The 11,768-nt window shown below is 40.1% G+C and overlaps 1 protein-coding gene across 1 annotated transcript in view; it reads left to right on the forward strand.

Annotated features, from left to right (window-relative positions):
• The window catches only part of LOC124789920 (serine/threonine-protein phosphatase 6 regulatory ankyrin repeat subunit B-like), a 365,119-nt gene extending 353,655 nt beyond the window's left edge, over nucleotides 1-11,464 (forward strand). Inside the window, exon 17 of the mRNA XM_047257440.1 lies at nucleotides 10,369-11,464. Coding sequence (XP_047113396.1) covers nucleotides 10,369-10,827 — 459 coding nt within the window. The 3' untranslated portion in view covers nucleotides 10,828-11,464. The remainder of the gene's footprint in view (nucleotides 1-10,368) is intronic.
• The last annotated feature ends 304 nt before the right edge of the window (nucleotides 11,465-11,768 follow it).

An 11,768-nucleotide genomic window follows, 5' to 3' on the forward strand; every position in this document is an offset into this window, starting at 1 on the left:
CTCGGTTCCTGGTGTTCCGCTGTGCCGTGCGTGTGATCATTGCTTGTACAGCCCTCTCGCAGTGTCCGGAGCAAGTATGGTGGGTCTGACACACCAGTGTCAATGTGTTCTTTTTTCCATTTCCAGGAGTGTATTTGGAGTTGGTTGTTTACTGTGCAGGAATCAGCTTTTGTGTGTAATATCAGTATGAACTCAGTCAAATCTGTTTTGAGTGCTAACAGAAAAGAAAATTACCAGGAAAAGGTAGATGCAAAGGAACAAGGGCCTCCCAGAACAGATCTGTTGACTGAGAAAGTGACGAAATCAAATAAGTGTGACTGCAAATGAACATTTAACAAAGAAGTTATAATAAGCATAAATTGTTGTGTTGGTGCAACATAAAAGTGTCTCATCTTCAGATCACAAGTTCATTAACTAATACATATGTTAGGGGTTTGAATGTTTGTTCAGGAAAAAGAATGCACGAAACCTCTCACTTAAACAAAAACATGAAGCGGAGAGTAGTGAAACCTTAAACGTTGTTTTGTTCTTGCCCTGAATGGTACTCAATCATGTACAAAACAATAAAATACCACAAGTTATGCACATTATTATTATTATTATTATTATTATTATTATTATTATTATTATTTGCAGTGATTAATTGTTATACAGCAGATGCTATTACACTAGTGGCCATTAAAATTGCTACACCAAGAACAAATGCAGATGATAAACGGGTATTCATTGGACAAATATGTTATACTACAACTGACATGTGATTACATTTTCACGCAGTTTGGGTGCGTAGATCCTGAGAAATCAGTACCCAGAACTACCACCTCTGGCCGTAATAATGGCCTTGATACGCCTGGGCGTTGAGTCAAACAGAGCTTGGATGGCGAGTACAGGTACATCTGCCCATGCAGCTTCAACACGATACTACAGTTCATCAAGAGTAGTGACTGGCGTATTGTGATGAGCCAGTTGCTCGACCACCATTGACCAGACGTTTTCAATGGCCAGGGAAGAAGTCGAACATTTTCTGTATCCAGAAAGCCCCGTACAGGACCTGCAACATGCGGTCATGCATTATCCTGCTGAAATGTAGGGTTTCGCAGGGATCGAATGGAGGGTAGAGCCACGGGTCATAACAAACCTGAAATGTAACGTCCACTGTTCAAAGTGCCGTCAATGCGAACAAGAGGTGACTGAGACGTGTAACCAATGGCACACCATACCGTCACGCCAGGTGATACACCAGTATGGCGATGATGAATACACGCTTCCAATGTGCATTCACCGCGATGTCGCCAAACATGGATGCGACCATCATGATGCTGTAAACAGAACCTGGATTCATCCAAAAAAATGACATTTTGCCATTCGTGCACCCAGGTTTGTCATTGAGTACACCATCGCAGGCGCTCCTGCCATGGTCTCCAAGCTGATAGTCCATGCTGCTGCAAACGTTGTCGAACTGTTTGTGCAGATGGTTGTTGTCTTGCAAACATCCCAATCTGTTGACTCAGGGATCGAGACGTGGCTGCACGATCCATTACAGCCATGCGGATAATATGCCTGTCATCTCGACTGCTAGTGATACGAGGCCGTTGGGATCCCCACGGCGTTCCGTATTACCCTCCTGAACCCACTGATTCCATATTCTGTAAACAGTCATTGGATCTCGACCAACGTGAGCAGCAGTGTCGCGATATGATAAACCGCAATCGCGATAGGCTACAATCTGACCTTCATCAAAGTCGGAAACGTGATGGTACACATTTATCCTCCTTACACGAGGCATCACAACAACGTTTCACCAGGCAACGCTGGTCAACTGCTGTTTGTCTATGAGAAATCAGTTGGAAACTTTCCCCATGTCAGCACGTTGCAGGTGTTGCCACCGGCACCAACATTGTGTGAATGCTCTGAAAAGCTAATCATTTGCCTATAACAGCATCTTCTTCCTGTTGGTTAAATTTCATGTCTGTAGCATGACATCTTCATGGTGGTAGCAATTTTAATGGCCAGTTGTGTAATTTCATGCTCTCGTATTTATCTGACCCCAAAAATTTGTGAACATCCAGAATGTATACTTACTAGCCGCCACTGAATAAATGGTAAAAATTAGAGAGAAAGCAAACATTATAATATGGGCTTCCACAGCTAAAGATAAAACGCAAACAGCTGTTTATGATCCTTTAATAGTAGACCCTACTGCTGGCACCAGTTTCACAGAAGTAAAATAGCATCTTCAGGTACATTTATTTTCAGATCAGTTGAGCACATTGGATGTTTCATCATTCCCAGTCAGTTTGTAGTAATTCATCAAAATAGTGACAAGAGTCAAAAGTTAAAACTGGCAGAATAAAGAAGATGGCCTTGGAAGGAAGTCAGCTAGTAATTGCTGGTGAATAACTCCCCACTTTTGGCAATTGCAAAATTCATGTTATCAACATTGTTCAGTGAACTTATTGTAATAAACAGATTTCTGTCAATGGAGGTGAAGCAAGTGTTGATGGATGACTATTCTACTGAGTAGCTGTGCCACAAATTATAGCTGGATATTCAAATTAGTGATACTAAGAGCATACAGGGAGTCATAATAAACCTTTCCTTCTGTGAAGGAGTTTGCCCCTTCTCATGTCACACCTGGTCTCAAAGCTGGAGTCTGGCCTACTTGAAACTTAATGGCATCTCAGTCCAGTGCACTGTTTTCATCTACCAGGAAGATTCACTTACAAAGGGTGTTAATACAGTTATGTAAATTTAAAGAATTAATTATCACTGTTTTTGAAGATATAGTTGAAGATTTTCCTTCAGACAGTGCTGATCAAGAACACATGAAGCTGCTTATGTCATGAACTGGATTTGTCCTCAGAGAAGGTAGAAATATGTAATGCAAGAGCCAATCTTAACTTACTTTTTGTTATAACTATCTGGAACTGCCTTCAGTGACTTCCTTGTAAAAGCAAAAATGATTGTGCTGCACTAGTGACATTGTTTTTTCACTGTGTAGTACAAATTGTTTGTCCTCATCTATAGTTTACTTAGTGTAGATATTGAAAGTGATACCTGTGTCAGAGATTTTCCACCTAACTTTCCCTGTAATCATCTTTTTATGTTTTCACTGCAATCACAAAATCAAAAAAGTCTTGGAAATCTGTCTTGGAAATTTAGATGCTGTTGTTATAGGATAATGGCTTGCCATTTTCTCACATGATATCCAATGAACCATGGATGAAGGTCAAAAGACAGATTCCACATTCCACAGCAACTGACATGGTGCCCCCCTCCAGACTGTTAACAAAGGTCCAAGTACATGCATTAGGTTCCCAGATACACGAGTGGCTCAAAGACTCCTTCAGCAATAGAACCCAGTATGTCATCCTCAACTGCAAGTTTTCTTAGAGATAAGTGTATCATCAGTATCTGTTCTGTTGCAAACTGCACTGTGACTTCCTGGACTTGTGCCATAGGGTTGAGAACTGTAGGGTTCCCATAAATAGGTCACGTATGTACTACATATCAGAGGCTGCTACTCAGAGGTGCGAGGGTTTTTTAGAGTAGGTGACTGTAGGAAACACAGAAATATCAGTGTAAGATTGAAAGAAATGCCTCTTACAGGTGAGAGTATTAAAATCCTAACAGTAAGCTGCATAACCATTCGCAACAAAGTGCCAGAGTTTGAAGTGCTCATGAAAATCAGTGAAGCTCACATAATACTAAGTACAGAAAAGCTGGTTGAAATCTGAAATTCATAACTGAGTTTTTTGGGGAAATTTTAAGGTATAACAAAAGGATAGGCAAATGGGAAATGAAGGTGGTATATTTATCACAGTAGACAAGAAACTGAAATCCACCAACATAGAAATTGACACTGTATGTGAGATTGTTTGGGCAAGACTCAGTGTCAGAGGTGCACATAAACTGATAATTGGCTCCTTTTATTGCCCATCAGACTCATCTTCTATTGTAACTGTAATCATCAGTGGAGACTTTAATCATCCAACAATTAATTGGGTAAATTACAGTTTTGTTAGTGGTGGGCATGATAAGGCATCCTGTGAAACTTCATTAAATGTCTTCTCTGAAAACTACCTAGAACAGAAATTTAGGAACCCCTCTCACAATGGAAATACACACATCAAAAAAAGTTTTGCATCACTCTGGTTCCCATAACTCCTGAAGATATATGTTGACTGTGGATATTATATCACAGACACAGTCCTGTTGACTGTTCAGAGATGTCACTAAACCCTCCCAAAGATGTCAACAACTATGCGTGAGCAGTGCCTATTTGACAGAGGGGGTCCAACAGCCAATCAATTCCAGTCATTCCACCAGGAAGAGGTACACGGCTCATGTTGTCTGTAGTTCAACCGTGCCTGGATAGTCAATACCATGGTTCGATTGCATCCGCATTGTTATTTTGTGTCAGGAAGGGCTCTCAACAAGGGAAGTGTCCAGGCATCTCAGAGTGAACCAAAGTGATGTTGTTCAGACATGGAAAAGATACAGAGAGACAGGAACTATCGATGACATGCCTTGCTCAGGCTGCCCAAGGGCTACACCTGCAGTGGATGACCACTACCTATGGGTTATGGCTCATAGGAACCCTAGCAGCAACACCACCATGTTGAATAATGCTTTTCATGCAGCCACAGGATGTCATGTTATGATTCAAACTGTGTGCAATAGGCCTGCCTGACATCCATGGCAAGGTCCATCTTTGCAACCACAACACCATGCAGCGTGGTACAGATGGACTGAGCAACACTCGAATGGACCGCTCAAGATTGACATCACAGTCTCTTCTTCGATGAGTGTTGCATATGCCTTCAACCAGACAATCGTCGGAGATGTGTTTGGAGGCAACCTGGTCAGGCTGAACACCTTAGACACACTGTCCAGCAAGTGCAGCGAGGTGGAGATTCCGTGCTGGTTTGGGTGGCATTATGTGGGGTTGACGTATGCCACTGGTGGTTATGGAAGACGCCGTAATGGCTGTACGATACGTAAATGCCATCCTCCGACCGTGAGTGCAACCATATCGGCAGCATATTGGTGAGGCATTCGTCTTCATGGACGACAATTCGAGCCCCCATAGTGCACATCTTGTGAATTACTTCCTTCAGGCTAATGGCATCGCTTGACTAGAGTGGCCAGCATGTTCTCCAGACATGAACCCTATCGAACATGCTTGGGATAGATTGAAAAGAGCTGTTTATGAACGATGTGACTCACCAAACACTCTGAGGTATCTACGCCGAATTCCCATTGAGGAGTGGGACAATCTGGACCAACAGTGCCTTGATGAACTTGTGGATAGTGTGCCACGATGAATACAGGCATGCATCAATGCAAGAGGATGTGCTACTGGTATTAGAGGTACCGGGGTGTACAGCGATCTGGACCACCACCTCTGAAGGTCTCACTGTATGGTGGTACAACATGCAACGTGTGGTTTTCATGAGCAATAAAAAGGGCAGGAATAGTGTTTATGTTGATCTCTATTTCAATTTTCAGTACAGGTTCCAGAACTTTTGGAACCGAAGTGATGCAAAACTATTTTTGATGTGTGTATATTGGATCTAATGGCAACAAATAGAGAATGTCCACATCAAAACTGGTATCAGTGACCATGACACAGTTGTGGCAATAATGATTACCAAAGTACAAAGGACAACTAAAACAAACAGGAAGATATATATATTAAGTAAACTAGAAAAAACATCAGCAGTGTCATACCTCAATGAGGAACTTGAAACTTTCAGCACAGGTCAGGAGCAAGTAGAGGAACTCTGGCTCAAGTTTAAAAGAGTAGTTGACCACCCAGCAGAACAGTTCATAATGGGAGGGAACCTCCATGGTATACAGTCACCATAAACAAACTTCTAAAGAAACAGAGATTACTGCATAATAGGTGTAAAACAAAAGAATAGGGCTGTAAGTAGGGAGTTCCTAAATGAACACTGCTTGGTTGTCAAGAGAGCAATGCATGATGACTTCAGTGACTACCATAGCAGAATATTGTCAAGTGGTCTTTCATAGAACCCAGAGAAATTCTGGTCATTTTTAAAGGCTGTTAGTGGCACCAAAGTTAGTGTCCAGCTCCTAGCAAATGAGATAGGAACTAAAACTGAGGGTAGCAAAGCAAAAGCTGAAATGTTTAACTTCATTTTCAAATGTTCCTTTACAAAGAAAAACACATGAGAACTGCCCCAATTTAATCCTTGTACCACTGAAAATATGAATGAAATAAGTATTAGTGTCAGTGGTGTTGAGAAACAGCTGAAAGCATTAAAATTGACAGAGCTCCAGGGCCCAATGTAGTCCCGTGAGATCTTATACTGAATTTGTGGCTGATTTAGCCCCTCTTCTAACTATAATCTGTCACAGGTCCCTCAATAAAAAACGATGCCCAGTTCTTGTAAAAAGGCCCAGGTCACGCCCAACTACAAGAAAGGTAGTGGAAGTGATCCATGAAGCTACTGTACGGTATCCTTTGACATCAATTTGTTATAGAATTTTAGAGCATATTCTGAGCTGAAACATAATGAAATAACTTAAAGAGAATGACATCCTCAATGCCAACCAGTGTGGATTTCGAAAACATCGATCATGTGAAACCCAACTCGCACTTTTCTCACGTGAGGTACTGAAAGCTTTGGATCAAGGCAACCACGTAGAAGCAGTGTATCTTGATTTCAGAAAAGCATTTGACTCAGTGCTGCATCTATGCTTATTGTCAAAAGTATGGTCATATGGGCTGTCAAGTGAAATTTGTGACTAGATTGAGGAGTTTTTGGTAGGGAAGAGACAGCATGTTATCTTGGATGGAGAGTCATCATCAGATGTAGAAGTAACTTTGGGTGTGCCCCAAGGAAGTGTATACTAATGACCTTGCAGACAATATTAATAGTAAAATCAGGCATTTCACAAATGATGCTGTTATTTATAATGAAGTACTATCTGAGAGAAACTGCATAAATATTCAGTCAGATCTTGATAAGGTTTCAATGTGGTGCAGAGATTGGCAACTTGCTCTAAATGTTCAGAAATGTAAAATCTTGTACTTCACAAAATGAAAAAATGTAGTATCCTGTGACTATAATTTCAGTGAGTCACTGTTGGAATCGGCCAACTCGTACAAATGCCTGAGTGTAACACTTTGTAGGATATGAAATGGAATGATCGCATGGGTTCAGTTATGGATGAAGTAGTTAGTAGACCAATTTGTTGGTAGAATACTGGGCAAGCACAGTCAGTCTGCAAAAGAGATTGCTCACAAATGGCTCGCACGAGCAGTTCTAGAACATTGCTCATGTGTGTGGGACCCATACCAGATTGGACTAACAGGGGATATTGACTGTATTCAGGGAAGGGCAGCATGAATGGTCATGGTTTAATCCATGGGAGAGTGTCACAGATATATGAAGGAGCTGAGCTGGCAGACTCTTGAAGACAGATGTAAACTATCCCAAGAAAGTCTTTTAGCAAAGTTTTAAGAACCAGTTGTAAATGATTGCTCTATGGATATACTACAATCCCCTATGTATTGCTCACATAGGATAAGATCTGAATAATTACTGCATGCACAGAGGCATTCAAACAATCATTTTTCCCGCACTCCATACATGAATGGAACAGGAAGAAAACAGTACAATGGGGTGTACCCTCTACCATGCACATCACCGTAGTTTGCATAGTGTAGATGTAGATGTAGTAGTGCCCCACAGGAAATATGACTGAACCACTCTTGTTCTCTACACACATAAAAGATTAGACATACAGGGTGGACAGCAATCTGTAGGTACTTCCTGATGACATTGTGGGGAAAGAGAAGATGTCGTCCTTGAATAACTGTGATAATAAACAAGATGACATACATAGATTTCTATTTGAAGTGATGAGTGGCAGTTTTTACTAAATGTATAAAAATCTAAGTTAATGCAGAAGAGCAGGAAAAACAATCCTGCGGTATTTGAACAAAACGCTAGTAGTGTGTTGTGTGACAAAGTCATGTGAATTAAGTTCTGCAGATTATGTTGCAAAGTGATATGAAATAGAATGAGCAGATAAGGAATGGTTGACTTCAGTTTATTGGGAACATTTTAGGAAAGTGTAGCTCACCTTTAACGAAGAGGTTGTACAGAACAGTTGTGTGACCCATTCTTGAGTCCTGCTCAAGTGTTGGGATTCCCATCAGGTCAGATTAAAAGAAGCAATTCGGAGGTGTGGTGCTAGATTTGTCACTGGTAGGTTCAGTCATTGTGCAGGCATTACAGAGAAGCTTCATGAACTCAAATTAGAATCCCTGGAGGAAATATGACATTCTTTTCATTAAACAGTACTGGGAATATTTAGAGAACTGACATTTGAAGCTGACTGCAGAACAATTCTACTGCCACAAACTTACATTTCATGTAAGGACCATGAAGATAACATAAACTAGGGCTCATACGAAGATATACAGACAGCCATTTTTGTCATCCTCTATTTACAAGTGGAATAGGAAAGATGACAAATGAGTAGTAGTGGTACAAAATACCCTTTGCTGTGCACTGTATCCCAACTTGTGAAATATGTATTTAATATAGATGTAGATAATCTGGGATGGAATAATAACAGTATAAAATGTAAATTACTGAAGAAAATCACTTGCCTAAACAGAAGTGTAACATCAGTGAAAGGCACATACAGACAGAATGAAAATTTTGCTACCTTCTGGTAGGAGACCTTTGATGAACCATTGGAAACAAAAAACACACACAATTACTCATGCGTAATTCACTCATGCTTGTCCACTGCCATCTCTGGGTGATAAACCTTAGAGTAAGCCTAAGTCTGTGCCTTAACACCCAGAGATAACAGTAGCCATGTACGTGTATGTTATTTATGTGTGAATGTGTGTGTGTTTTGTACACGACTGATAAAGGACTTACAATTAGTCTGATCGTTGATAATATGAGGGCCTGCTGAAAGGTGATGCCACTGAATTTTTTATGTGATAACTATTAAAGCTTTTTAAATAAAAGAAGTGTTATTAACATAGTGCATCCTTATTCTTCATGTTTATACATTTAAAGCCCTCTGCTGCTAGAAGGCTCTGAATTGTTTTGTGTAACATGGCAGTTTGTAACGTAACTATGCCTGTTCATGAGAAAAAGTATGCTATAATTGAGTCTTTAATTCAATTAGTTTGTCCATACGTGGGACACCCTCTCCTTCAGCATAATGCCAGACCACATACAATGGCTGTGACATTTGTAACAATCCAACATCTTTGGTTAACTGTCATTGATCATCCCCTATGCAGTCATGGCTTGGCCCCCATCTGATTTTCATCTTTTTCTGAAACTTAAAGAACACTTTCCAGGTCTTCACTTTGACAGTAATGAAGCGCTGCAAGCAGAGATGATGATGTGACTCCGTCACTAAAGTCAAACATTCTACAGTGACGGTATCATTGAACAGGTCTCTTGCTGGGAGAAATTTGTTTGTTGCCAGGGTGATTATGTTGAGAAATAAATATACCAACATGAAGAATAAAGATGTAGAATTCCAGAATCAGATTTTCACTCTGCAGCGGAGTGTGTGCTGATATGAAACTTCCTGGCAGCAAGACTCGGTCCGGCACAGTTTTAATCTGCCTGGAAGTTTCAAAGATGTAGAATGTTAATAAAATCTGCTTTATTTAAAAATGTTCAAGAGTTTTTACATCAAAAATTCGGAGACATTGCTTTTCAGCACCTCTTGTATGTACAAGTCTTTCTTTTTCATTATTACCTCTGTGCTACTCATCATCTTCTCTTTTTGGTAAGTAACTATCCAGATATTTCGTATTCTTGTTATGGGATAGTATTTTTTGGTTACCTACTTACAGATATTGTGCCCCTTTCGTAATTCAGAAATCCACACATGTGCAACACCTCATATACAGAATTTGTTGGAGAGGTATGCTTTGCTATTATATTTGTGCCAATGACAGCCTAAGCATTATACCTCTTCCTAAACTGTAAGATACTTTAGTCTGTGTCATAGTGATAATTACAGTGCTCATAATATTCCATTGCTTCATTCATTTATTAGGCTGCTCCCTGTAAGTTTTCCTCTTACTTCTTGCCTCTCCCATTTTTAATATTTTAATAAACTTTCATTCATTTCAGTCCATATCCTACATGCTACTTAAACAACAAAGCATTAATTTTTGACAAAGAATATACACTCAGCATGTTATTTGTGCTATGTCATTTAAAATGTTTTTGCAATGGCCCTTTGTTAAATCAATCATAACTCTGTTTTAATCTTAGCTTTTGGTTAAAGAGCCGTCAATTCTAAAAATGTAAAAACTTTGCTAGTCTATGTATTTCTGTTTTGCAGATGTTGGACTACTTGATTTCTTTGGGAAAGTCCCTGTCTGACTGCTGGTGGAATCCCGAGCACAATACTACACTGCTGCACTGCGCAGTACAGTCGACTGTGCAAATTGTTAAGAAACTAATAGACAGTGGTCACACTGAAAATGCACATGACCACAAAGGACGTTTACCATTGCACCTTGCAGTTACATCACAAAATTACATAGTAACAAAGTACTTGGTGGAGGAAACACATGTGCCGGTGAATGACAGGGATGCTGATGGCAGAACAGCCTTAATGTTAGCAGTCAGCAGTGACTGGTATTATACTGATGTATGTGACATGCTTGAAATTCTGGTGAATGCAGGAGCAGATATCAGTGCTCAAGACAAAGATGGTAAGACTGTCTACCAGTTGGCTCATAGGCCTTGGTTTGAAACAACTCATGATTTACTAGATTATATGCAGTATCGACTTTGATTGTATATGGGTAAGAGGCAAATGTGGCAGTCAGGTCTAATTTACAGTGTTTTTAAACACTTCAGGTTGGAATATTAACAATGTTAGGAAAAGGGATAGATTGCTACCCAGTGTAAACATGACCCACTGAGTTGCAGACGGGCACAACGAAAAGACCATTACACATTATAGCTTTTGGCCACAGAGTATTCATGTTCTTTATATTAGATTCATGTATCATTGGAATGAATAACAAAACATTTTGTAAGATATTCCCATTGTGTCATGTTTATGTATGAATAAAATTAATTTCTAGAAAAAATTAAAATATGAATATGTGTCAGTGTTTAACATACACCAATTTATTAACCAGGGTATCTGTATATTGTGACACTAAGCAAGATTGTGCACAGCAATATTACATAATATTTGAAATTTCCTTCTCATTTCTTGTCAAACCAAGCAGCGATAAATGTATAGCATACAATATGGGGCACGAAAACAGTTTGGATATGGCTGAAGATGCAGTAAAACACCATTCCAAAGCAGTACATTGTATTTTGAAACAATGGGTGATATTGCTAAGAAAGTAGCAAGAAAGGTTTAAGATACACTCCTGGAAATTGAAATAAGAACACCGTGAATTCATTGTCCCAGGAAGGGGAAACTTTATTGACACATTCCTGGGGTCGGATACATCACATGATCACACTGATAGAACCACAGGCACATAGACACAGGCAACAGAGCATGCACAATGTCGGCACTAGTACAGTGTATATCCACCTTTCGCAGCAATGCAGGCTGCTATTCTCCCATGGAGACGATCGTAGAGATGCTGGATGTAGTCCTGTGGAACGGCTTGCCATGCCATTTCCACCTGGCGCCTCAGTTGGACCAGCGTTCGTGCTTGACGTGCAGACCGCGTGAGACGACGCTTCATCCAGTCCCAAACATGCTCA

The sequence above is a fragment of the Schistocerca piceifrons genome, chromosome 3, assembly GCF_021461385.2.
Source record: "Schistocerca piceifrons isolate TAMUIC-IGC-003096 chromosome 3, iqSchPice1.1, whole genome shotgun sequence".
Lineage (NCBI taxonomy): Eukaryota > Metazoa > Arthropoda > Insecta > Orthoptera > Acrididae > Schistocerca > Schistocerca piceifrons.